This window comes from Lampris incognitus, chromosome 8 (genome assembly GCF_029633865.1).
Source record: "Lampris incognitus isolate fLamInc1 chromosome 8, fLamInc1.hap2, whole genome shotgun sequence".
NCBI lineage: Eukaryota > Metazoa > Chordata > Actinopteri > Lampriformes > Lampridae > Lampris > Lampris incognitus.
Genome location: NC_079218.1, coordinates 16815213 through 16842309, shown reverse-complemented (window position 1 = coordinate 16842309; position 27097 = coordinate 16815213). Strand labels below are relative to the sequence as shown.

Sequence of the window (27097 nt, the reverse complement as noted above, 5' to 3'; positions counted from 1 at the left end):
TAGGGGGCGATATAATCAAGCGTCGTACCTAAACTGGCGCTGATTTACCTCTCCATCTGTTAAACAAATTTGTCATTTATAGTTTGTGTGTGTGTGTGTGTGTGTGGTGAGGGCAATAGATGGATGGATAAACAAAATCAGTGTAAGCCACTCATCTTTTGTACCAAGCTTTGAACACCATCCTTGTATTTGTGTGAAGCTGGCGTTATCAGGCGTTGACACTCATGCCATCATCACTTTAACCATATAAACTGTAACCTACACTGCATGGACCTGCATGAGGCACTACATGAAAGCTTTTATAAATGTCTGATATTTTTCTTTATTTTATACTGTTTTTTATCTTTACTCTTATTTGGTCTTACTCTTATTTTTGCCTTGTCTGGTTTTATTTCTTTGTAAAGCACTTTGCAACATTGTTTTAGAAAAGGGCTACATAAATAAAGTTATTATTATTATTATATGAATAGCTGGCTGACAATTTGACATCCCAGAGATTTATAAATTTATATGTATTCACTGAAAGGCCAACTAATACATGAGATGAGAATGTCAAAAATATTGAGATATTTGACACCTTCCCACACATCTCAGAAGTAAGCCAAGACACCGAGATTAATATGGGTTGGCATAGTAGGGCTACCCATCCCCTCTAACATACACCCACGCATACACACATACGTACACGTGTACACACACACACACACACACACAATGCACACACATACACAAGGCATACACATACACGGAGACATAATGAGACCAATGGTATATGATGGTGGTGTGTCCATATTTATTACACAACACAAAGCACCTACAATAATTCACTACCTCTTCTTTCTGGTAGTGCAGGATTTCAATTTTTTTTTCACAGTGATTTTTATATGGACATTTTTAGACAGGGACATTTAACTGTTTTTATCTTAATGAGAAAGTTGCCTATACACAGAAATTCACAGCCATTATCACACACAAAAATGAAGCAAGTTTTGACAAACAACAGTAAATTGAGTAAAAAATAGAATTTAATCATTTAAATAGTCTTTCAAAATACAAACATTGATTTTAACTTCTAAATAATACAACATTTAGTACAGCTATTCTTCATTATAACTGGCAATGTTAAATTTACACTGTGGCTATACAGGGAAATGTGAGAGTTTTGGTAATTTCTTGTATTGCTCATTGATATTAATGCGCACATAATAGAAACTACAAATGAATATGATTTTATATATATATATATATATATATATATATATATATATATATATATATATATATATAATCTAAATGGGGACACTACAAATGATCCCACCCATCCACCTCCATCGTACCTATGACAATGCAGTTATGTTTATGTTAAGTTTAATTCCGTGGAGCTGGCCGAGTCGTTAAGGAGACAAACATTCCCGACTGTTAAAACTCAATGCTGACATCTATATTTGCATAGATGTTTTCCCAGAACTCTTGATCGTTAATCAAGAAGTTACTAAGCAACAAACGAGGAGGGAAAATATATTTTACAAGATAGGATGATGTACGTTTCAACCTACAGACTACTGTTAACTATTTTTAGGACCAAAGAAGAACCGAAAAGTATAAATCAGAACAAGAATGGACACAAAAACACGAGCGTTTAAGCCACCAACTTCATTAGCTGAAGGTTGTGAGGTTACCAGTCACTTTTTTCCCCATCCAGCTGGGTGAACAGACTACTTAGCAACTGTTGTTGACACTGCCAAAAAGAAATGGGCCTAAAAACTGTTAAGTCGTACCGTCCCTCTGTTTAAAAACTCCGTGAATAGGCGTCCGGGTAGCCAACACTGGGATCGCCGGTTCGAATCCCCATGTTACCTCCGATTGGTCGGGCGTCCCTACAGACTCAATTGGCCGTGTCTGCGGGTGGGAAGCCGGATGTGGGTATGTCCTGGTCGCTGCACTAGCGCCTCCTCTGCTTGGTCGGGGCGCCTGCTCGCGGGGGGAGGGGGAACTGGGGGGGAATGGTGTAATCCTCCTATGTCCCCCTGGTGAAACTCCTCACTGTCAGGTGAAAAGAAGCGGCTGGCGACTCCACGTGTATCGGAGGAGGCATGTGGTAGTCTGCAGCCCTCCCCGGATCAGCAGACGGGGTGCAGCAGCGACCGGGACGGCTCGGAAGAGTGGGGTAATTGGCCGGGTACAACTGTATAAACCCCGAAACGTGTAATGTTGGCTCTTGGTTGGGCTTGTCGGTGTGCTACACAACATCAAGTACTCAAAGGTGTTTCAAAAAGTAGGATTGCTTAATTGCCTCCAACGTTCATCAATAATAACAATTTTAAAAAAAAAGAAATTCAACACGTCAACAATAACACACATCGTCTTTGTAGTGATCCACCTAACCCTGCTTCTTGAGGTACCCCAGTCGTCTCACCCTGCCAAATGAACTACCAAACCTCATAAATTGATCCGCAAAATGAAACTTCTGAATGAAGTACACATGTTCAGCTTTAAAAAATAAAATCTTTTAACATCCTCAATAGACAGCTTTATTTCATACCAAGCCAGTCATTGAGGATCACTACCTAAAAAAAGCTTGCTTGAAATCCAAGGAAAATGTATGAGGTGAATTTTGAGGGGTTTTTCTTTTTTTTTCTTTTTTTTTTTACAAATTACAATAAATCATACACTATACAAAAATAATGGTACCTGGGAATTTATCACATTTGCTGGTTTCATTATCTTTGTTACAAATGGGATGTTTCCGCTCACTGTACTAGTGTAAATCTCAACGTCGAGTAGATTCACCGGCCGTTTTCCACTGAAACTTCCAGAACACTGAAACGTACCACTGTCAGGGATCTCAACTCGTCATCGGTTAAATGCCTCTGATCAAATGGAAATGAATTACATCCAAAGCAAATCAATGGAAGTGAATGGAGAGAGAGAGAGAAAAAAAATATTGGATTATCCATCTGGGCCACACGGAGCAGCTATTGAAGATATTTTGCAAATATTTACGAATTCAACATCGCTTTAAAATCAACAGTAAAGGAAGCAACCACAGAATGGACTGTCTGGGAGGGTCTGTCAAGGTAAGGATGTATAGTCCCAAAGGAACAATACACGTTGCATTTACTGTTGCCCTGGGCCCATTATGGGCACCAATCATTTGCAGTAAAGGATGTACACGACATAGGGATCTCATATGGAAAATTAGTTCAGGATCCATATGAAGCAAACTGTTATGACACCCAAACAAACAAATGGGCTAGTGTTGCACATTATAGCCTACAAATCAAAATAGGTCACCGATACACCATAATTTTAAAACAGCACATTCTCTCAAAGTCAAAAATGTTGGTGGGATCAAGTGAAGAATAGTATATTAAAAAAAAAAAGAAGCAAATTAAGCATTTGCATCCCACTTCTCCTTTTATCGCTGCTGTAGCCAGACTGGTTTTAATGTCAAAGAGCTGTGTTTTTCCCTGATCTCAGAGCACTCTCATTGGTTTTGCACGCACACACACACTCACACACACACACACGCGTACATGCATGGCTGCATGGAAGCCACTTTGTTGTGTAGCTATAGGAATTGCATACAACACTGAGCCACTTAACTTCCAAGTACAGTCTTTTTCTGAGTAGACAATCTTTCCGTTTGCTTTTCCTAGAATACAAATCAAATTGCACAGCCTTTTAATAAAGCGTTCTCTATTATCACCTATTGTATACACACAGGCTGTCTCAGCCCATCCACATTTAAAATGCGACACACCGACAGTCGTTTCATTGTATTGCTTATAACATATTGCAAGTAATTCCTATCATTTTTTTTTTTTGCCTTTGAAGGCACACTAACCTACAGTAATACAAGAACTGCTCAGTGCATGTCAATCTGACTCTACTGGACGATTTGTCAATGACCACTTGCCTGGTATTACATTATGGCTTTTGGGAGCAAGTATTGCATTATTTGCAAAAAGTTCAAAAGCCACATGGTTGGAGCCCAGTCTTCAACACCCCCCAATGTCATTCTTCAGTGGTTATGCAACTGCAGATAAAGGCTGTAATGGAACACACCATGAAGATAGCAGAGAGTGGATTGTATTCTGACATTCATGTTCAGTGCTCTCAATTCCTATTTTCCCCCGCATTTGGATGAATCTGGATCTTGGAGCCTTTCACTGAAGTTTGGCAGTTATGACTTAAATGGACAACTCCCACAACGGGACAAGAATACAAGAGGACATACGTTCCTCACGTACTTATCTTCTTGTCATGTAGCCTAAATATAAAAGCAATTACCCTCCCCATTATTAACTCGCTAAGAAATCCTCTCCATTCATACTAAGCACTCATTCACTCTCGTAGACTCGAGATCTTTGTTTAGTTATATTCCCTGCTTCCATGCTGTTATTTCTGCGTTTTCCCTCTAGGGGGAGTCCATCATGGCCTCCAACATCTCCAGGAAGAGTTTGTGCATGGGTACTCCACCGCGGGTCTTGATGCTGTAGAAAGTGGTGAGGGCACGGCCTGCAGTCTGTCGGAGGAGGGGCAACGTAAGAAGGAGGCGTCCTGCTCGTTGGGGGTCCTCGGGGCGCCGCTGAGACTCCAGCTCCAACAGGGCCTGGTGGAGGAGATCACGCAGCTTCTGCACAGCCTCCATGTCCTCTATGTAAACAGAGTCTGGGAGAATGGAAGAGATGTATATGGTAAGGTCAGGGTGCTTGTATTTCCCCTCACCTTTTGCCGTGGAAAAGTTCAAGCCCATCTGGCTGAGCCTTTTAACACTGCTACAACACCACAGGATCTTCTATGTTTACAAAACAAGTTGCCAACCCTGAGGTACAAGCTAGCTACGCCGGATCAGCTGTTTACAGTAAGAGTGAGTGGACGTCCATGGAATCTCCATTTAAGAAATACAACTGTTGTGTCAACTGAGCTTTTCTCTACCTAACCATGACAAAAATGCTAGTTAATATTTACAAAATTTAACAGCACAAATGCTTGATCATCAGTTGTGTTATTACCATTAATTTACACTCTACACTATATACTACATGAACACAGCAGGCATGCCAAAGTTGGAAAAGACAAAGCAAAATGGCTTTTTCTTGCTGGTCGACAACTTAGCCAGGAAGTAAAGCCAGCTTGTCTGAAGTAAAGCCAGTCTGACAGCTCAGTGACACCAGGTCCGCTAAAACCCTATGTTGTTGTAATGGGTCTTAGTCTGTTGACAAGCATACAAACCTGCCTGGTGGACAGACATCACACACTACACTGTAAAGCACTTAAGTACTTACAAACAAAAACATCTTTACAGATGCTGCCAAGGCTAGGGGGGGAGGGAGGGAGAGGGAGCGGCTGTCCTCTCTCTTCCTCATCCAGTATACAGATCTTATCAAAAGCCAACCGAGGTGAGTCAAGCACTCGTTTACAGTAATATCAACAGCAGCACTAGAACCCAAACAGTAAGTGTTCGGGTGTGTTATGGGACACAGGCAGAGAGCCATGCTAGGAGTTAAATGTTTAAGGAACAGTTTGGAATTAGGTTGGTTTTTTTATTAGCCTTTCTCTATTTTATACTCACCGCTCACGTTCCCCTCATCCACCGACCCCCCACCCCCCATTTTCTCTATTTTATACTCACCGCTCACGTTCCCCTCATCCACCACCCCCCATTTTCTGCCTTTATCGGATAGAGATAGTAGAGCGACAGACAGGAAAGGCAGAGGAGAGAGAGGGGATGACATGCAGCAAAGGCCCGGGGCCGGATTCAAACCCAGGCCGCTGCGGTAAGGACTCAGCCTTATGTGGTACCAAGTGAGCCACCGGGGCGCCCCCATCCACCCTTTTCTTCATACTGGACATGCAGCCCCAACTTATGATACAGTCAGTTCATTGCTATTAATGGGAGACAAATCCACAACCCTAGTTCAGTGCAAAAGACACCCCACTGTTCAACTAACATCAGTATGACGCTGCTGCACTCGATCATAGTATCATATCTATCACAGGCTGTGTGATATGATCAAAATCCCAAATCCTGGCGTCCGGGTAGCGTAGCGGTCTATTCTGTTGCCTGCCAACACAGGGATCCTGGTTCGAATCCCCATGTTTGAATCCCCGTGTTGGCTGTGTCTGCCGGTGAGAAACCAGATGTGGGTATGCGTCCTGGTTGCTGCACTAGCGCCTCCTCTGGTCAGTCAGGGCGCCTGTTCGGGGGGGAGGGGGAACTGGGGGGAATAGCGTGATCCTCCCATGCACTACATCCCCCTGGTGAAATTCCTCACTGTCAGGTGAAAAGAAGTGGCTGGCGACTCCACATGTATGGGAGGAGGCATGTGGTAGTCTGCAGCCCTCCCTGGATCGACAGAGCAGGTGGAGCAGAGACCGGGATGGCTCGGAAGAGTTGGGTAATTGGCCAGATACAATTGGAGAGAAAAAGGGGGAACATTTCAAATCCCAATATGGCCATGGTGTGTGTGTGTGTGTGTCTGTGGAGCAGTCCCGCCCTCGCTGAGCCACAGAGAGCGGAGGAGAGTAGCGCAACCATAAACGACAGCAAAACGCAGTAGAAACTCACTGAGCTGAACTGAAACGAGTGCACATAAATTAGTTTTATAACATAAACAGTCTCTTCTGCGTTTTGCTGTCATTTATGGTCGCGGTAGTTCCTTGTCTCCTCAACTCTGCTCTGTTTCACCGTGGGCGGGGCTCAGCTCCTCCAGACACGAAGCTCAGCGGAGCGAAGGAGAGTCAGACAGCGGTGGAGGGTGTACAACAACTACACTTGTTAGGCTACTGTAAGTACAATAAAAGCTTTGTGAGTAAAAAGCCAATAAGAGTAATTTATTATTGCAATCCATTTAAAAAAAATTTAAATTCAAAAGACGGAAAGACTCCAAATGACGAAAAATATTGCCGTAAAGAGTTATTTGTGGCATGAGGGTAGCGTAGCGGTCTATTCCATTGTCTACCAACACGGGGATCGCCGGTTCGAATCCCTGTGTTACCTCCGGCTTGGTCGGGCGTCCCTACAGACACAATTGGCCGTGTCTGTGGGTGGGAAGCCGGATGTGGGTATATGTCCTGGTCACTGCACTAGCACCTCCTCCGGTCGGTCGGGGCGTCTGTTTTGGGGGGAGGGAGAACTGGGAGGAATAGCGTGATCCTCCCACATGCTACGTCCCCCTGGCGCAACTCCTCGCTGTCAGTTAAAAAGAAGCGGATGGCGACTCCACATGTATCGGAGGAGGCATGTGGTAGTCTGCAGCCCTCCCCGGATCAGCAGAGGGGGTGGAGCAGCGACCAGGATACCTCGAAAGAGTGGGGTAATTGGACTGGTGCAATTGGGGTGAAAAAAAGGTGGAGAAAAAAAAAAGTGTGATTTGTGACACAATGAAATAAAAGATAAGAGCATAATATGAAATTGTAGACATTTTTCTATTGTCACACAATATACATCGTCATATCGCACAGCCTTACTCTATCATAGCAAATCTGAGTGGCCATTTTAAAAAATTAGCTTTTTACAGTCAGTTATGGTCGTTTCCTACTATGCTACTTCCTACAACTGCCTATGAGTGGTTATCAGCACGAGTCATGCCACGGCGGCACAGCAAAGCTGTTATACTTAGAGGGAATTTAGCAATGAAAATGAATGTACCTTTTTTAAAATGACCGCTCATATTGACCACGATAGACTGCTGTAGCATCATGTTAGCTTTGGCTGAACTGTGGAGTAATTTTTTTACACTGAACTTGGATTATGGACTCATCCTGCATTAACTGCACTGAGCTCTAGCTGGCAAGCTGGAGCTGCATGTCCAGTAAGAAAAAAAGAATGGATGACTAAACATGAAATCTACTTATGCAGTATATGAGCAGCGAGTATAAAATAAGTGATAGACTTCAAAAAATCCTAGCTATTCCTTTAATATTCTATAGAGCTTTGTGATCAGTACCCTTACATAGGGCTATAGTGGTTTTGATTTGGTTTAATTATGGTTAGTTGTGAGGAAAAAACAGTTTACAAGCTAAATCTCTTGTAACGTGTGCCACTTTCATAACTTGTGAAATTGCCTGCCATTGTAGAACGATATGACCTTTTGAATATACTTTGAAAATAATTGTGTATGTTATAGGCCAACAGAGGTAAGCCAAACTGGTTTGAAGGTGGGTATACAAGGTCATTAGTGGGTAAATTATATAAGCGAGCATACATGCTCAGGCACACTGCAGATATTATACCAATCTTACCTGAGTTGGTGAGTGCAATGGCTTTTAACATGACAAATTCCTCTCGGTCCACATTGAGCGTGCGGAAACGGCGCGCAAGTTGACTAATGGCAGCATTTAGCTCTGTCAGTCCGGCGACACGTGACATCTCCTCGTCCAGAACAAAATCCTCTGCGAACACCACCTCATCCTCAAAGCTCAGGGAGCGGTATGCTACACCCAGCACCAGCACCTCCAACCATACTGACTGCAGCACGGACATCTGGTCTGCCAGTGACAGTGACAGGAAGCCTACAAAAAAAACAAAAAAAAACAACAAAAAAAAATCACAAATAGGAACCTTAATGTAGGAGACAAAATCACAAACACGATCGAATATGCTGTACTCAGTAGACGCGAAAGTTCCTAATAACCACTTAAAAAGTATTAGCCTAATCTTTTCAGTGAATGGCTAATAAGCTATGAATGGTAGTATGGTGAGCTAATTGCCTACAATGAGATGCCGCTTTAAATGATGAACAGCTTACTAACCAGTAGTAGGCAAGCAAGTAACATTAGCTAACAGGATGGACATCTAAATGCCGAGAAGAGGATAACAAACACATGGAAATATAAGGGGAAACAGAACTCACAATGAGGAAGCAATTGCTGGAAAAACAGATGAATACACTATTATACAACAGTTAGTTCCAACCAAGTCATTTGATTGGACAAGAGGCATTCCATGAGTGCCGATATTCAGTATAACAGCACTGGGACTTTTAACTATATGCATCACTCCGCCGCACAGGTGTTCTATTAATAAACGTTAATTAGGCTATATTAATAGTCGTTACCAACATAATGTCATCCGTTTATTACTGTACAAAAAACGTATGTGTGTTGCAGGTCTGAAAGCTCGCAATAAATTACTGGAGACCATCCACCGAGAGCAGCAAACGATGGAGCAACGTACTGTCTGATTGCTCATCGGAATCACACATGCCACCCAAGCGACTGTCAGTGTCAACAGACTCTTATTTCACTGGTCGCACAATAAACGGAAACGTCCAGATTAATGTACATGAATACAAAGTAGCTAGCCAGTGGTAACGCGTGTAGACCTATACAAAGTAGCAAGCTGTGCAGGAAAATGTTTGCGTTCAGGTTGCCTGGCAATGGTCCAAGTTCAAGAGCGCAGTTGTGGAACTATTTGTTGGCGGAGCGAAATAAATGATTAAATCAACAAACGAATCATAATCTGTTGTCGCTTATTACTGTTAACTAATAAATGGCGATTGTAGAACTGTTGAATAAAAGCAATAACAGCACTCCCTCTCGTGTTGATACTGCTTAAATAGCTGAAGTCAAGGCTTGTTTGTCAGTTTAGAACTTTCATAATCGATAGTTTTCAAATTAAAACTAACAAATGACATCAACAATACAATAACACATAATGAAACTGAATTTAGTATTGGATAATCATTTGTAAATATTCAGTCATAAATGTGTAATGTAGCAGTTATAACACCCTTGTTCATAGATCATGAATGTATTCTATATACAGTACTCCTAAATTCAAACTAGGCGTTAACCCTTATTTTACAGAAATTGTATATGGGTGGGACTTGAAGAGAGCCTTTATGAATGTCTAGCATAACACCGCAAAGGAGATCTTTAAAAACAAAATGGAAGCAGTGGAAACATGCCTTACGCCAGTTTGAGACATTTGTTCGATGAGGCATTCATGTAAACTGTAGCACCAGGCAGCAGAACACTGTATCATTTTCCTTGGAGTAAAGTCAAAATTCACTTTTAAGGAATGAGAGTTATGTCTTTGACATATCAGTCCCTGTTAAAGTCAGTATTGTCCTCCCCTGTTCAATGAGTAGTCCATATTTTGAAGGTCAAAGTGCTTTGCTCCTTTGCATGCTAGATCAACTTCTGCTACCACAGTGATACAAAGCCTGGCATATCCTTTAGGGCCAAAACTAAGTTAATAACTTATGTATTATATGTAAATATATATTATTGCCTAGCTCCGCCCAGAAAACAGCTGGATGCAAGTCACAAAAATCAAATTGTTCTTCTCAAAAGTAAATCAATTAACATGGAAAGCAATTGTAACTGTCGCATGGTAAAAACCTCCATAGCCATGAGAGTTCATGACCACTATTAATAATATCTACTACAGAATTTAAATCTGAAAAATGTCTGTACTTACACATTTGTAATATAGCTTTATATTATAGTGGTGCCAACAGTATATTACATAGATCCACTTTTAGTTAGAGGGATGCATTTTATTTTCCCTATTTCAGGAATATACTTTCAATTGGAGGAATACACTTTTTTTGGGGATCCCCCCCCCCTTTTTTTCCCCCGATTGTACTTGGCCAATTACCCTACTCTTCTGCTCCACCCCCTCTGCCGATCCGGGGAGGGCTCCTCTGATACATGTGGAGTCGCCAGCCGCTTCTTTTCACCTGACAGTGAGGAGTTTCACCAGGGGGACGTAGCGCGTGGGAGGATCACGCTATCCCCCCCCCCCCCGAAGAGGTGCCCCGGTCGACCAGAGGAGGCGCTAGTGCAGCGACCAGTACACATACCCACATCCGGCTTCCCACCCGCAGACACGTCCAATTGTGTCTGTAGGGACGCCCGACCAAGCCAGAGGTAACTGGGGGATTTCAACTGACGATCCCCGTGTTGGTAGTCAATGGAATAGACCGCTATGCTACCCGGACGCCCCGCGGAGGAATAGACTTTAAATGGATGGTTCGAATTTCTTGACAGAGGGTTGTATGATTTACTCACTAGTGGTGTCATCGCAGCAGTGCAGTACCTTGTTTGGCTAGTCCTGTGGGCACAGATCTGCTTGCTAGTCCTAGCGACTGGGAACTAAGATGAATAGCAGCAGACCAAGACAGCTAATAAAACCATTTTAAGCCATTAGAAAACATGCACAAAAATGAAAGGAGTACTCGAGTTGTAAAATTATACACATGTGCAAGCCTTACTGTCTGCATTTCTCAGGTTACCAATTGTAGCTCAATTCTCTTTGAAACAACTGATAGGTGGCATCATACGCTTTGCAAACAGGCTCTGGTGCAACAAAAAGTAATTCCAGGATAAAGAGTGGTCTGAGAGGAAAATCAAGCAACAGAAATACATGAGAGATGCTGCATTGTTTTGTGGATTTTTCATTACGGAGAACTTTTTTTTTTTATTAACTGCCCCCGGTTTGCTGCTGTTCATCTTTGTATCGCTCACTTGGACTAGCTACCAGATCTCTGACTGCAGGACTCGCCAACCAAGGTAATCTCCAGGCATCAATAACACTACAAGTGAGTAACCCATAACACCTTACTTCATTAAATCTCATCTATCCCTTTAAGTCGGATGAATGTAAAGAAATGTCCTAAAAATAAATGTTAACCTATATTGCATTACTTTATAGTTGTGTTTAAAATTGTGGGTTTTTTTTTTTTTTAGAATGTCAAGATTCTAAACATTTAAGCATAAAACTTAGGGAAGCAGGATCAGTATCAGTATGGCTGATGTTTTTATAAATAATCAGAAATCGATATCAGCCAGCAATTTTCGTAATAGTGCGTCATCATTTCTCATTGTTAAATGAAATCAGATGATGGCATTTCTACTACTGCTACCGTGTGAGCTCTATCGCTAGTTCCCATGTTATAATTTCCACCTCCTTTACCAGGAATGTGTTTGGCCCAGCCAATGATAACAACCAGCTCACGATCAGCAAGATCACAAAGGGTGGTGAGCGTGCGCTGGGCTGTGTCAGGCTGCAGGGGGTCAGGCATGGCGAACAACTTCTCTGGCTCTGCCACTAGTAGGTGGGACACAATTATATTGGAGGAACCTGCAAGAGAGAAAAAAAGTATACACAGACACGATTTTTACATCACAGCCACTGATTGGTAGCTCATACAGATACACATGCAGGTTATTCCTAATTATATGCTGACTTAAATGCAAAAAATGTAAAAAAAAAAATCTGATTCTTGGAAGATCTGAAATCTTTCTAGAGGTACCGTGTTATGCTACCTACTCGGGGAAATATGAATACAACAGTGACATTAGGAGCTGCAAAAAAAAAGGTACTATCATGGCAATGGCATGGTATGACAATGTCATCATCATAACAAGCTTGAATAAATCTTTCAGAGTGAAAATACAGAATCATTTGTATGAGCATGACATTGCCGTATCAAAGAAGGGGTTGTCTTGTCAAAGCTCAATGATACAACAATGACTGAGGAAAATGGGTGTTGTGGAAGTTTATGGAAATTTCGCTGACTATAGTCACAAGATTAAGCACTTTATTACTTTGCAGACTATGATCAAGTTCCTTAATTCTCTGTATATTAAGGTTGACCTTAAAATGTCCTCATTCAGGAGTCGTTCAAGGATATGTTTTCTGTTATGAGACAAACCACAACACAGACATTCCCAGACCAACTTCATTGTCTGTGTTCGAATAGGTTATCTCCTATTTCCTTTTTCAGAGACTGGGCTCTGCTTTGGTCTGCATGCATTTATCCATGCTGCGTGAATAAATTCACTTCATAACCCCGCCGAGCAAGGACGAACACCAAGACACCAAGTTTTCCAGTGTGTAGCCATCTTCTACCTCAGTGGTTCTCAACTCATCTATAATCAGTTCATTTACCTTGATCTACTCTTGCCTATGTCATGCATTTTTCTGGGTTTAAAGTGACGTCTAACTTTTAGAAAAACATTTGAGATACTTCCTGGATTACATCACTCCACAACAGCTCGAGGGAGCGTTGTACGTTAATTATCACACTAATGTCCCTTATTATGTAAATAATACCATTGTGTAAATAAAAACCTAACAAGAACCTAAAACCCACCTTTCTCCCCCTCCTTTCTCAGGGGTATAGGAGCGCTCTGGTACGTTGCATTCTCCACTTCGGGTCGCCTTTTGTACTTCTGTCTTCCCCCTCTGACCCTGTCAAGACGAACTCCTACAATATAAAAAAGGGATAAAGAAATAATATGGACTGGTGGCTGAATAAGAGGACCAGTAGGTCCATCGTAACTGTCTTCTCAGAGGATTAAACCAGCGTCTGGTTTTATTCAAACAACTGAATTTCACAACGACATCACTTACCCTCTTTCAGCATGCCTACTTTGAGGCACTTGGTAAAGCGGCATGCCTGGCAAGCCTTTCTGCGCCTTTTGGTTATCTCACATTCATTTGATGCAGGACAGCTATATTCAATGTTACCTATATGAGATTAGAGAAAAAAAGTTGTCAGTTTAGAGGTAGGAAGAAAATAAAGAATGGACACAAATTCTGATGGGCAGTCAGTATGAATGTTGTTTCTTCATTCGAGTAACACCCTAGGCTGTTAGTTTGAAATAGCAGCCATTTCCAACAAGCTTAAAAGCTCATCTAAAATTTAAAGAGTAGCTACAAACTAAAACCAAATTCTCAAATGTTTAATATGCCATATCAACTTGTCTGAGGTGAAATGGCACTGATCTTGCTCATAAACTCAGTACTTTAGAACAAAACTCTACACTATGCAAGTACTGACAGATCAGTGGTTCTCAAACCGGAGTTCAAGACCACGAGGGCAATCACAAGATATTAAAAAAAAAAATTCTAAAATTAGAAACACAGGATCATGTTTCTAAACTCTGTGATAAATGCTTTTCCCTCATGAAATATTTTTAATCCTCACAGATCCTTTAAAACAGCATGAAAATAATAAATAATAATTTATTTATTTTTTTGCTGTCACAGATCATTCAATCCCACATGCCTCTGTCAGGGGGTTCTCTAATGGGAATCACTGCATTTATACAGGTCGCAAGCCAAAAAGGTTGAGAAATACTGATACAGATCAACTTCTTCCTATAACTAATATGACTCAGAAGTACAGACAAACATGTCTTCATTCATTTGTGCACAGCTGTACAAACACTCCCAAGTTTGAAACGGTACACACCTTGGATGGTTCTCTTGAAGAACGCTTTGCAGGCCTCGCATGAAGCCACACCATAGTGGTAGCCTGATGCCACGTCCCCACATACTAAACACAGCCTCTTGGGTAACGTACTCAGGGCATATTTGCATCGCCCTCCTCCACTACCTGTGGAGCCCTCCTCTGCCCCGTCACCGCCCTCCTCCTTGAAGTGGCAGCGTAGAGCCGGCGTGTACAGGGGTGGGGAATAACGCCGATTGCTGTCGCCTCTGGTCCCGCCACCACTCTGGGAAGAGTCCGACGAGGCCCCACAAGGGCTAGTCCGACCTCCCCCACCACCTTCTGGGCTGCTCGGTTCTGCCTTTATGTAGAGATCTGACCGACGTTCCCTGGAGGACATGACGTCTACGGGGGAGGGGGGGGGGGAATAAAAGGCAAACAGAAATAAGAAAATGACAAATGTTTCAGGATTCACTCTACATCAGCTGCATTCCTGCCCGCTGTACCTTACACAGGCACCAAATTACAGAAGACAACATTATGTTAGAGACTTACATTAATCCAGTGGTACTCAATCATGTGCCATGGGGGAGGTGCAACTTTTCATTCCAACCGGACTCCATATGAGCCGATTTCACTGATTAGCACACCTTCAACCAAAGATGAGGACTCAACAGGGAAATCACCTGTGGCAGAAGTCTGGCTGGAATGACTTTAAACTTCTGTTTAATCACAGGAGGTGCACCACAAATGAGTAAGGGTTTTGAGTAATGTTACTGCTCTAAAAATCAGTAGTGACTTGTCTTTGTTTCTTTTAGTCATGCTGATAAAAGAAATGTCTGTATTTCAAAACGTACTCCTTATTAAACTTTACGGCGACGATCCTAAAAGTTGTGAAACTTTGGTAACTCTGATAATGTTGGAGCACAAAACACACACAAAACACTTCAGCTCTTGTGGTCCCATGAGCCAAGAAAAACAGATAACTACTTACAAAATGTAAGAACGGCAGACTGTGGACATCTTGTACATGGTTTTAATGGAGTTATAAACAGCCCATAGTAGACGAAGTAGTTTATCTATGTATTTGTGACTTTTCAAGGTCAAAACAGGATCATCATGGATGAAGGTCACTACAAGCAGCTGCAGCAGGTACAGTGTTCATTGGACATATAGCCTAGTGTCTTCAGAAAGTATTCAACCTACTTAACGTTTTCTCTATTTTATAGTGTTGAGGCACATTTCTTTTTTATAATTGTACCCGTCCAATTTCTCCACTCTTCCGAGCCGTCCCGGTTACTGCTCCACCCCCTCTGCCAATCCGGGGAGGGCTGCAGACTACCTCATGCCTCCTCGGAAACATGTGGAGTCGCCAGCCGCTTCTTTTCACCTGACAGTGAGGCGTTTCACCAGGGGACGTAGCGCGTGGGAGGATCATGCTATTCCCCCCAGTTCCCCCTCCTCCCCGAACAGGCACCCCAACCGACCAGAGGAGACACTAGTGCAGCGACCAGGACACATACCCACATCTGGCTTCCCACCCGCAGACACAGCCAATTGTGTCTGTAGGGATGCCCGATCAAGCTGGAGGTAACACGGGAATCGAACCGGCGATCCCCGTGTTTGTAGGCGACGGAATAGACCGCTACGCTCCCCAGACGTCCTCCTTTTTTAAATCAAAACTATCCAAAACACCTCATTAGAACAAAAATGTGAATGTATCCAGGAATTGTTGCTTTCTCTTTAAAGCACAGAAATATCTAATTTAAATATAAGTATTCAACAACATCACAATACCATGAGAAAAACCACTTTTGTCAGAAATTTAAAGCTCAGTAAATAGCTCTGTTTGATTGGCACATCTAAATTTCCCTTCTTTGCAGATTTTCTCAAATTTAATGAAGTTAGATGGGGATCTGTGAACTGTTTAAGTCATTTTTCAGATTTTAAAAGGGATTTAAATCTCAGTTTCAGCTAGGCCACTCAAGGACATGCATTTTGGTTCAGAGGCCACACCAGTGTTGATTTGGTGGTATGCTTAGGGTCACTATCCTGTTGGAGTAAAAATCATCACCTCAATCTAAACTCCTTATCACTCCAAATCCAGTCCTTTTAAAAAGTATGCATGTATATGGCTCCATTTATTGTTACCTCTGTTCTTGCTATGCATGTATATGGCTCTATGTCACCTCTTTTCTCTAGTTTTCCACTCCCTGCTATGAAGGTCGACAGTATGATAGTATAACCTTCATGCTATACAGGAGGGATTGCACATAATAACTGAAGAGTTCATTTCAGTAAGTGTTTTGCTGCTTATGATCCCAAACTCCAGGCATGGCGTTAGGTGGATGTGTTTTATCTTAGTAAAGTTTCCTTTTTGCCACTTGGCCAAACAGCCCACATTGGTGAAGTGTTGCACTGACTGTTGACCTTGACACAAGTTCTCCCATTGCAGCCATGAAACTCCGCAGATCTGCCAATGAACATCGAGTTCTTGGGCATCTTCCTGACCAAGGTCCTTCTTGCACATTTGCTTAGTTTGGTTAGACAACCAACTCTAGGATGGGTTTGGGTAATTCTGTACATTATTTTCCATTTCTCTACTGATGGACCTTGTTGTGCTCTTGTGAGTTTGTTTTTAATATACATTTTCTAGTTCTCTGGCCCATCAGAATCGTACCAGTTTCCAGTTTCTTAGACAGACAGAATAGTAGATTTTGGCATTACATTTCTGCTATAACATGACCTGACATCTGTGAAATCTTATGTACAAGTTATATTTTAAAGTCTTGTCTTGTTCAATTTAACATTCAAAGGAATACACCTGATCTCAATTTGGATTGTCACTGCAAAGGATTTGAGTACTTCTTGACTCAAAACATTTTGCTTTTATTTAATTTGTAAAAATTGTAAACAGAAATATACTTAATATAATATATTGTTGTATGCAGATTAAGGACAATAAATTCCTGATTCAAACCATTTTGAAATCAGGCTCTAACACCACAAAATGCAGAGAAGTCACAGGGGTTGACTACTTTTCAAAGACACTGTTTACATAGCCAAGTTCACACAAGGTTATTGAAGGACTGCACACGTCCTTGCTGTGTTGCTGGGGACTAAACTCTTCTCCGATAGGCTTAATTGCCTCTCAGTAATCGCAAACAATGTGGCATGGTCTTCTGGCACACAATTTTGAACAGTTGAAAAGCACTTTGAGAGAGAGATGTATGCCTACATCCTTGGGCATACAGAATGTATCTCTAATGATGTATAAGTTTAGGATACAAAGCAGAGGCACGTCGAAGATCATGAGTCCCAGACTATACAGTTACCAAAAGTGCGTTTTGGAACCTCTAACTTCGTGTATAATGAAACACGAGATATGCAGATTCGGATTCTTCTGATTCTGATTTAAGCAGTGCAGGATATGGGTACAATTCAAGGTAACAAGCTGATCTCGTTTTGGGATGAGCTTTGTCCGCTTTGCCTCGCTATATATGCATCTTTCCAGCACTGTGTCCGCCATTCTCGTAGCTTCCTCTCAGATGCGTGTTTACGATCTTGATCTGGCACCTGGCTGCTACGTTTTTAGAGTCCTGCTGCCTAAAGGTTAACACCCAGAAATGTCCTATACACGGCTAACTAAGAAAAATTAGAAAATACAGGCAGAGGACAGGGTCTCTGCGGATACAGACACAGCCACACATGTCTAGTGGGTCATAAGTGATGATTGAGAGGGATTATTTTTTGTGTGAGTCTATACATTGATTTTATATGAAAATCCAACTCGTTCTACCTTTAAAGGGTCAGGGTATAAAGCAAAAGGAAAGTTTGAAGGGTTTAATGTCATCTTTACACAATATTTGAAGATAAGCGAGGAGCCTTGGAATTCATTACATGTCTTTATGCATGCTCAATAATCCAGGTAAGAAAATCACAGCAAGTTGAATGTGGACATGACGTTTGATAGAAAGGTTTCATTACTTATCTAAGTGACTTTTTCAGTCTCAACTGAAGGATCAGGTCCCCTGGCAGAAACAGAGCAATATAGTGTATGCTGATAAATGCCAGGAGGATTGCTGTGACTTGTACATCGGGGAAACCAAACAAACGCTGGCCAGGAGGATTGCACAACATAAAAGAGTTGCCTTATGCATGCTCAATAACCCAGGTAAGACAATCAAAGCAAGTTGAATCAGTTCATCTGGAAACCCGTTCAACTTGACCATTAACTGTAGTTAATGATGATGATTGATGATAACGCTAGTTGATGGTCACGGTAGTTTGCATATGAAACCGATCATTGTTTTCGGTCATTATGCCACTGTATTGTTTATAAGGGTGGGGATATCTGCAGTCAGTTGAGACTGAAGAGGTCATTTAAGACAGATGAGTGATGAAACGTTTCTCTCAATAAACGTTGTGTCCAGTTGAACTGATTAAACTTTCTGTGAATGCACTATCAATGTAATGGGGATCATGACAGGACCATCTTTTACGTTGGGTAAAAGATGAGATTTTTTGCCATTTACAAACAGGCAAGCCAATACACCCATTGTTTTTCAGATTGGTTACATAAATAATCTGGTTTCAACCTTCAGTGTTCTAATAGCGATGGCACATTAGTTAGGGAGGTCCAGTGTCCCTGTCCTTAATGACATTCCTTCAGTTGCATTTAATTTTGATGAGGAGCTATTCAGGTTTGCCCCTAAATCCACACGGCATACATGTTACAACAGAAAAGTGCCATTGTTGTTAAGATGCTATGTAATAAAGCCATATTATGGATTTGCACCATTATATATTTCTATTGTGCGTGTGCACATGTGTATGTATTGGGGATTATGATTGAAATAAGATCAATACTGACCAGTGCAGTGATCACTTGTCCATTTCTTGCACTGTCAGTTGCAGAATTCCCATTGCTAAAAGAGGTATCTGCAATAGCTCTTTTAGCAATCCCGTTACCTACTTTTTTTATGTAGTGTGCATGAATATCATTGATGTGTGAAAGCCAATTTGAAGGCCACCAAGGGTTAGGTATTCTAACATCAGAATGACAATCCCAGTTTGGTTCATATAAAAAGGACAGGACCATCTATTGGCAGGGACAAAGAGAAAAGCAGGTAAGGCTCTCATTCTCTTGAGGATTTGAGAAAAACTGAAGCAGTCTCTGGGACTCAGCCAAAAGGACAGGTTGGCAGGATCAGAAAAACAGACAAGTTTAAGCTTGTTACAAAAAAATCAAAGAGAGGGTAAAGTTGCCATGTGTTGGCAGAATTTTATATTTATATATTTTTTTTTAAAACCCATTTAAAGTTGATATTTGGTATTTTTCTCCATTTATAAATCTTTATATGATCCATCTGAAATAAAGTTACAGAGTACAAACTGGCATTTTTACCATTTTAGAGGCACTCTCCCTATACCGCTGCTGAAATGTATGAGCAGGTAAAACGGACTCTGGTTAAGCGGCAAACATGTTCCTACTCAAGCAGGAAAAAGGATTGAAATGTGACGATGATGTGACAATGCTTTCGTAAAGACAGGTAATCTCCTTATACCTCAATGAATATTACTGTAGAGCAGCATTCCCGTATCGTGTGATGTTGTTTGCTTTGGTTCGAGGATACCATTTTTACAAGGGCAGGAACTGTACTGCTGAGCTGACAGCACACAAGCGGTAATGGCTGCTGCTGCTGCTGTTATACCTTATCTGTAATTCTCGCTGTCAGAGGGACGGACAGACTGGGGTGCAGATCACAGATTTCAGCTTTAAAGAAAAGTTAAGAAGACATGGTCTGGTGGTGTGAGACCATCCTTCAACTGAACATCATGTTTTTTACCGGACTGCCTTGTTTTGGCAATTGCTCATCCCATATCTCTGAAATCAGAGACTGGAAACCTGAAGTTTATTCTCTATAACTGACCTCGTGCTGAGCCCCCAGGAGGGCACTGAGCAAAACAGATGTCCTCAAGATGGATAAACAACTGTCAGTTTTATCATTTTGTGTGATTGGTAAAGCATTTATATCACGGGCAAGGGGCTGAGTAATGGGTTTCATGTAAAACAGGTGTGGGCGTTGACTCTGGTTCACTGAAGCGGAGTCAACAGTCCCAAGTTCCGGTAGTTGGCAGCAAAGCGCCGTCTTGATAACTTGCTCCCTTGCTGGACTTGTGGCACCGTGGTGCCAGCGGGGACTTGCGTCAAGCCTTTAAAATAGAACCCAACCAGACTGACCTCAGCAGCGCGGTGGGTCAGTCGCTACAACGAGGACTAGTCGTTCAAAACACAACCTGTGTTATTTACTCTGTTTGCCTTGCCACGCACAACCCCCCCCCCCACCACGCATCCCACTACCATGTGGATCACGGCAAGCCAGCACGACTCCCTTCTGCCCCGGCAAGATAGCAGCTAACGTCAGCGTTAGTCTTGGAGGGGGGGGGTTAGATTGTCGTTCGACCCGGTCAAGTTGTTAACTGTATATACTACCGCCTAACGCCGGGGCGAGTTAACGCAATTCTCGCTTAGTTGGTAAGCGACGCGTGGCGTCGTTATAACTAAACGGCGATCCGCCGACAGTCCGGATAACGTTGGCATTTAGCCGCTGCTACACTTAGCTAGTTGGCTAACGCTAGCTAATCCTCTAATTGAGCCAGGTCTCTTCCGGGAGCCCAGTGATGTTTTATTTATTTATTTTGCCTATCCAACCCAGGCTACGGTGCGGCTTACCTGGAGACGGTGGCTGTTTTTTTTTCTTCCTCTTTAGTATCAACGATGTTGTACCATGGCGCAGATTTTAAAAGAATAATAATACCAAAAAAAAAAATTAGTCCGCAGGGTGCAATTTATTGGCTTCACTTCTTCAAAACGTAACCAGAAGAGCCCTAGCTAACGCTTGCTAGCTCGTGTAAACTGTTGAGATGGGAGGTCTTAAGGGCCGGGCTACGGGGAGAGGGGGGGCGGCTTTTTCCACGGATGATAAATAAATAGGCCTTAAAAGGATGGCTGGGTTAGAAATCACCCACATCTGGGTGTCTACGGCTACACGGGATATAGTTTTAAACACGTTGGGGTGACTGGTCGGAAACGAACGGAGAGCTCAAGTTTTATTTTCCTGGAAGTTGACCGATGAACACAGTCCTTTTGCCAGGGCTCAAACGTGGTTACTTATTTACATAGGCGATACACACACACACACACACACACACACACACACACACACACACACACACACACACACACACACACACACACACACACACACACACACACACCCGGGCTCATGGGCAAAAGTCAGCAGAAGAACACGCCGCAGAGGGTCGGAGGAAAGCCCTGGTTAGTAAAGTCAAACATAAGGGGGGAGGGGGGAGAAAACACGTGGTTGCATGTGTCTGACACCAGAAACTTCCAATTCCGAACTAACAGCCTGACGAGATGCCAAACCACAGGCCAGTGTATGCAGGTCTAATTCCAGTACTTTAGTGATTTTGTCTGACAGTCCATTGGGGTTATAAAATCACGAATGGCTGATGATGATGATGACGACTCGTGGTTAGTGTTATCAAGAAACAGATCCCAATTGTATGTGGTAGCTGTTTCAGTTGTGTGTTTTTTGTTTTTTGGGTTTTTTTTTTTTTAGAATAAAGAATAATAATTTTATATTCAGTCTATCGGATGAGTTAAGCTTTACTGCGTAGAACTGGGTTCAACCAAAGGTTCAGCAGAGCTGAAAAAGCAACTGAAGCATAATTCTTACCCATCTGCATGTCACTTAGAGAATATATGGATATTCTTTCCTTTGAAATAATCAATTCTACGTTTGAACCAACAGATGCACACTTTCAAGGGGTGACCTAATCTCAGAAACGTTTCCAGAACCTGTCACGTATCAGGAAAGAACCCAAAAGCAGACGGGACAACCAGGTAAGGGAAGAATCAAGTCTTTATTGAAGTGACCGATCTCAGGGGTAGAGCAGGAGTTGGCTCAGTGACAGGTAGACAGGCAGGCAGAAGTCCATGAAAGGCAACGTTCCAGCAAAGACTGGCCCACAGTGGAGGCTTTTTAAGGGTGATGGCGATCGCTTTGATGTCAAGGGGGAGTGGCGATTGCTTTGATGGCCAGCTGGTGTACCGGGGTGAAGGGGGGGGGTCAGCAGGTGTCAAGGGCGATCGCTTTGATGTCAAGGGCGAGAGGCTGATTGCTTTGATGTCAAAGGAGAGAGGGCGTGACCAGCTGGTGTACCGGGGTGAAGGGAGGGGGGTCAGCAGGTGTCAAGGGCGATCGCTTTGATGTCAAAGGAGAGAGGGCGTGACCAGCTGGTGTACCGGGGTGAAGGGAGGGGGGTCAGCAGGTGTCAAGGGCGATCGCTTTGATGTCAAGGGCGAGAGGCTGTGACAGTACCCCCCCTCCGAGGGGCGCCACCAGGCGACCTATCAGGCCCGTCAGGGTGCGTCCTGTGGAAGTCCCGGATGAGGTTCGCGTCCAGGACAAGGCGACGAGGGACCCAACACCTCTCCTCCGGGCCATATCCCTCCCAGTCCACGAAATACTGCAGGCCGCGACCGCGGTGACGAGAGTCCAGGAGACGACGAACGGTGTAAGCTGGATGATCGTTGATCATACGAGGAGGTGGGGGCAGGGGGGCCGGAGGAACTAGAGGGCTGGTAGAGACAGGTTTGAGGCAGGACACATGGAAGGAAGGGTGAACCCGGAGAGTGCGGGGCAGCTTCAGACGGACCACAGAGGGGTTAATGACTTTGAATGGGAAAGGGACCAATATACCTGGGGGACAGTTTTTTAGCGTCCGATTTCAAGGGTAGATCCTTGGTAGAGAGCCATACCTGGTCACCGGGGGAGTAGTCCGGAGAAGGGGTGCGATGACGATCTGCCAAGCGCTGGTAACGGCCGGAGGCCCTGAGCAGTGCAGCACGGGCTCGCCGCCAGGTCTGACGGCACCGACGGACATGGGCCTGGACAGACAGAACCGGAATGTCTACCTCTTGAGAAGGAAAAAGGGGAGGCTGATAGCCGTAAAGGCATTGAAAAGGGGACAACCCAGTAGCAGACGATGGCAAGGTGTTATGGGCATATTCTACCCAGGGAAGTTGTGAGGACCAAGAGGATGGGTTGGCAGACACCAGACAGCGGAGAACAGTCGCCAATGCCTGGTTGGCCCTCTCGGCCTGGCCGTTGGTCTGAGGATGGAACCCCGATGACAGGCTGACGGTGGCACCGATGGCAGCGCAGAAAGCCTTCCAGACAGCAGAAGTGAACTGGGGGCCACGGTCAGACACCATATCACGGGGAAGACCGTGGACCCGGAAAACCTCCCTGACCAGCAGATCCGCAGTCTCTCGAGCCAAAGGCAGTTTAGACAAGGGCAAAAAATGAACAAATTTACTGAAGCGATCAACAACAGTCAGTACAACGGTGTTACCGTCGGAGGCGGGCAGACCAGAGATGAAATCCAAGGACAGATGTGACCAGGGACGGTGTGGAACAAGCAGGAGGCGCAGCAGACCGGCACTGGCCCGAGTGGAGGGCTTATTCTGGGCACAAACAGGACAGGCAGAAACAAAAGACCCAGTATCCTCCGTCATGGAAGGCCACCAGAACCGCCTACGGAGGAAGGCTAGGGTACGGGTTACTCCAGAATGGCAGGTAAGTTTGGAAGAGTGAGCCCACTGCAACACACTAGATTTAACAGCATCTGGAACAAACAAGCGCCGAGGGGGACCGTTACCTGGGTCAGGCTGAGTCTGTTGTACTGCCATGGCCTCCCTTTCAATGTTCCAGGTGACAGCCGCAGCCACAACCACACAGGTAGAGGGGACGATGGTGTCAGGTTGGAGCTTGGGCTCAGACTCCTCCCCATGCACACGAGACAGAGCATCGGGCTTGGCATTCCTGGAGCCAGGTCTGTACGTCAAAGAAAAATTAAAACGACCAAAAAAGAGTGCCCACCTGGCTTGACACGCGGTGAGTCGCTTTGCTGACTGGATGTATTCCAGGTTCTTATGGTCAGTCCACACTATAAAAGGAAGCTCAGACCCCTCCAGAAAATGTCGCCATTCCTCCAGTGCCAATTTCACCGCCAGGAGCTCACGATTCCCCACATCATAGTTCCTTTCAGCTGGGGAGAGACGGCGAGACAGGAAGGCACAGGGGTGTGTCTTGCCATCCTCACTGGAGCGCTGAGAAAGGACTGTCCCCACCCCAATTTCAGAGGCGTCCACTTCTACAACGAACTGTTTGGTTGGGTCTGGCTGGATGAGGATAGGAGCTGTGGTGAAGCGGTGCTTGAGGGCCTGAAAAGCTGCCTCTGCTACAGGGGTCCACAGGAACTGTCTGGAGGTGGAGGAAAGAGCGGTTAGTGGGGCTGCAACGCGGCTGTAATTGCGGATGAACCGTCTGTAGAAGTTGGCAAAACCGAGGAACCTCTGAAGCTGCTTACGGCTGGTCGGGCTTGGCCACTCAAGAACCGCTCTGACCTTGGCAGGGTCCATTCTCACCTGCCCATCGGCCACGATGTAGCCCAGGAAGGTGACTGAAGGGGCATGGAATTCGCACTTCTCTGCTTTTACGAAAAGGCGGTTCTCCAGTAGCCGTTGAAGGACTTGGCGGACGTGCATGACATGCTCCGAAAGGTCTCTGGAAAAAATCAGGATATCATCCAGGTAAACAAAAACGAAACGATCCAACATGTCACGTAGGACGTCATTGACCAGACTCTGGAAGACAGCCGGGGCATTAGTGAGACCAAACGGCATCACCAGATATTCAAAATGCCCCAGGGGGGTGTTGAAGGCAGTCTTCCATTCATCTCCGTCTCAAACCTGGACAAGGTGGTAAGCATTGCAGAGGTCTAGTTTAGTGAACACTGTGGCTCCCTGGAGAGAATAAAAAGCAGAAGTCATGAGGGGCAGAGGGTATTTATTCTTGACGGTGATGTTATTGAGGCCTCTATAGTCAATACACGGCCGGAGAGTTTTGTCCTTCTTGGCCACAAAAAAGAACCCCGCACCAAGGGGTGACGATGACGGGCGAATAAGACCAGCCGCCAAGGAGTCCTTGATGTACCTCTCCATGGACTCCCGCTCAGGCTTGGAGAGGCTATATAGACGACTGCTGGGGAGGGGAGCGCCCAGCAGCAGGACAATAGCGCAATCATAGGGGCGATGAGGAGGCAGGGAGAGAGCTTGCTGCTTGTTGAACACGGCTTGGAGGTCATGGTACTCTGGAGGCACCAGTGACAGGTCAGAGGTCTCAGAGCTTGACACCTGACAGGGGACAGACTGAGGCAGAGCAGACTGGAGGCATATGGCATGACAGACGGGACTCCAACTAGAAATTCCGGCCGATGACCAATCAATATGGGGACTATGCTTAACCAACCAGGGATGACCAAGTATAATGGGGACAAATGGAGAATTGATAACAAAAAAGCTTAGCTCCTTTTGACGGTTTCCCGACAACAGGAGGCGCACAGGCTCGGTCTTAGAGGTTATCTGGGCCAGGAGACGTCCATCCAGCGCATTAGCTTCAAGAGGCTGGTCCAGACTCACAGTGGCAAGACCTAACTGCTTCACAACACTTGCATCCAAAAAGCTTTCATCAGCTCCAGAGTCAATTAAAGCCAAAGGTTTAGTGGACTGACCTTTAAAACTGATGGTAGCTTGCAACTGAGTACATGGACGAGGAGACAGAGGGCAGACAGTTGGGCTCACGAGGATCCTCCTCCTCCCTCGTGAGCCTGCTAGTTTGATGGACGGTGAGGGCAGGAGGCGAGAAAGTGACGAGGCTGACCACAATACAAGCAGCTGTTCTCGGTGATGCGGCGTTGATGCTCCTCTGGGTTGAGCCGGAAGCGGCCAAGTTGCATCGGCTCCGAAGCTGGGGAAGAGTCACGCCTCGGGCCTTCTCGGAGAACGGCAGCCTCAGTCGAGCGAGCTCGGCCCCCAGAGTTTGGAGGTGTGGCCCGTGGAAAGTTGTTGTGACCAGGAAAGCGGCGCGTCCTCTCTCTCCTCCGCTCCCGGAGACAGTTGTCCACACGAATGGCCAGGGTAACCAATTCCTCCAACCCTCCAGACTCGGGGTAGGGAACCAATTCGTCCTTTATGGATTCGCTGAGACCGTTGGAAAAGCCGGCCTGGAGGGACTCGTTGTTCCATCCGCTCTCCGCTGATAGCGTACGGAACTCAACTGAGTAGTCAGTGACGCTGCGGGAACCCTGGCGGAGAGAGATCAGTCTTTTTGACGCATCCTTTCCCCGCACGGGATGATCAAAAACCTGGCGAAAAGCAGTGGTGAACTCAGCGTAGGATGAGGAAGTGGAGGCCCGCATCTCCCACACCGCTGTAGCCCAATCCAGGGCGCTTCCCCGGAGAAGACCCATGATGTAAGCGACTTTGGCTCCATCTGTGGAATATGACTGGGGCTGCTGGTTAAACACAATCTCACACTGCATCAAAAAAGGGCGACAACGTCCAAAATCTCCACCTTCCTTTCGGGCGGGGCAACCCATGGTTCCTTGGCCGAAGTTGATGGCGCTGAGGGTGGCGGAGCTGGAGGGGCGGGTCCCGGGCTAGCGGAGGCACTAAGTTGGGTCTGAATTCCGGAGATCTTTGAGCCGAGCTCACGGAGGGCGTCAGCCATCTCCTGTAGCACCTGGCTGTGCTGGCCGAGGACCGATTCCTGGTTGGCTACAGCCTGGCAGACCGTGGCCAGGTCTGTGGTGGAATGGTCTGCTGGGTCCATAGTGGCTGGAACATACTGTCACGTATCAGGAAAGAACCCAAAAGCAGATGGGACAACCAGGTAAGGGAAGAATCAAGTCTTTATCGAAGTGACCGATCTCAGGGGTAGAGCAGGAGTTGGCTCAGTGGCAGGTAGACAGGC

At 44.7% G+C, this 27097-nt stretch overlaps 1 protein-coding gene across 1 annotated transcript in view; it reads right to left on the bottom strand.

Annotated features, from left to right (window-relative positions):
* Positions 1-1338: 1338 nt before the first annotated feature.
* esrra (estrogen-related receptor alpha) overlaps positions 1339-27097 on the bottom strand; it is a 30205-nt gene continuing 4446 nt past the window's right edge. The window contains exons 3-8 of the mRNA XM_056284205.1: positions 14217-14597; positions 13373-13489; positions 13113-13226; positions 11930-12097; positions 8251-8520; positions 1339-4674 (exon numbers count right to left, since the gene is read on the bottom strand). Coding sequence (XP_056140180.1) covers positions 4421-4674; positions 8251-8520; positions 11930-12097; positions 13113-13226; positions 13373-13489; positions 14217-14592 — 1299 coding nt within the window. The 5' untranslated portion in view covers positions 14593-14597 and the 3' untranslated portion in view covers positions 1339-4420. The remainder of the gene's footprint in view (positions 4675-8250; positions 8521-11929; positions 12098-13112; positions 13227-13372; positions 13490-14216; positions 14598-27097) is intronic.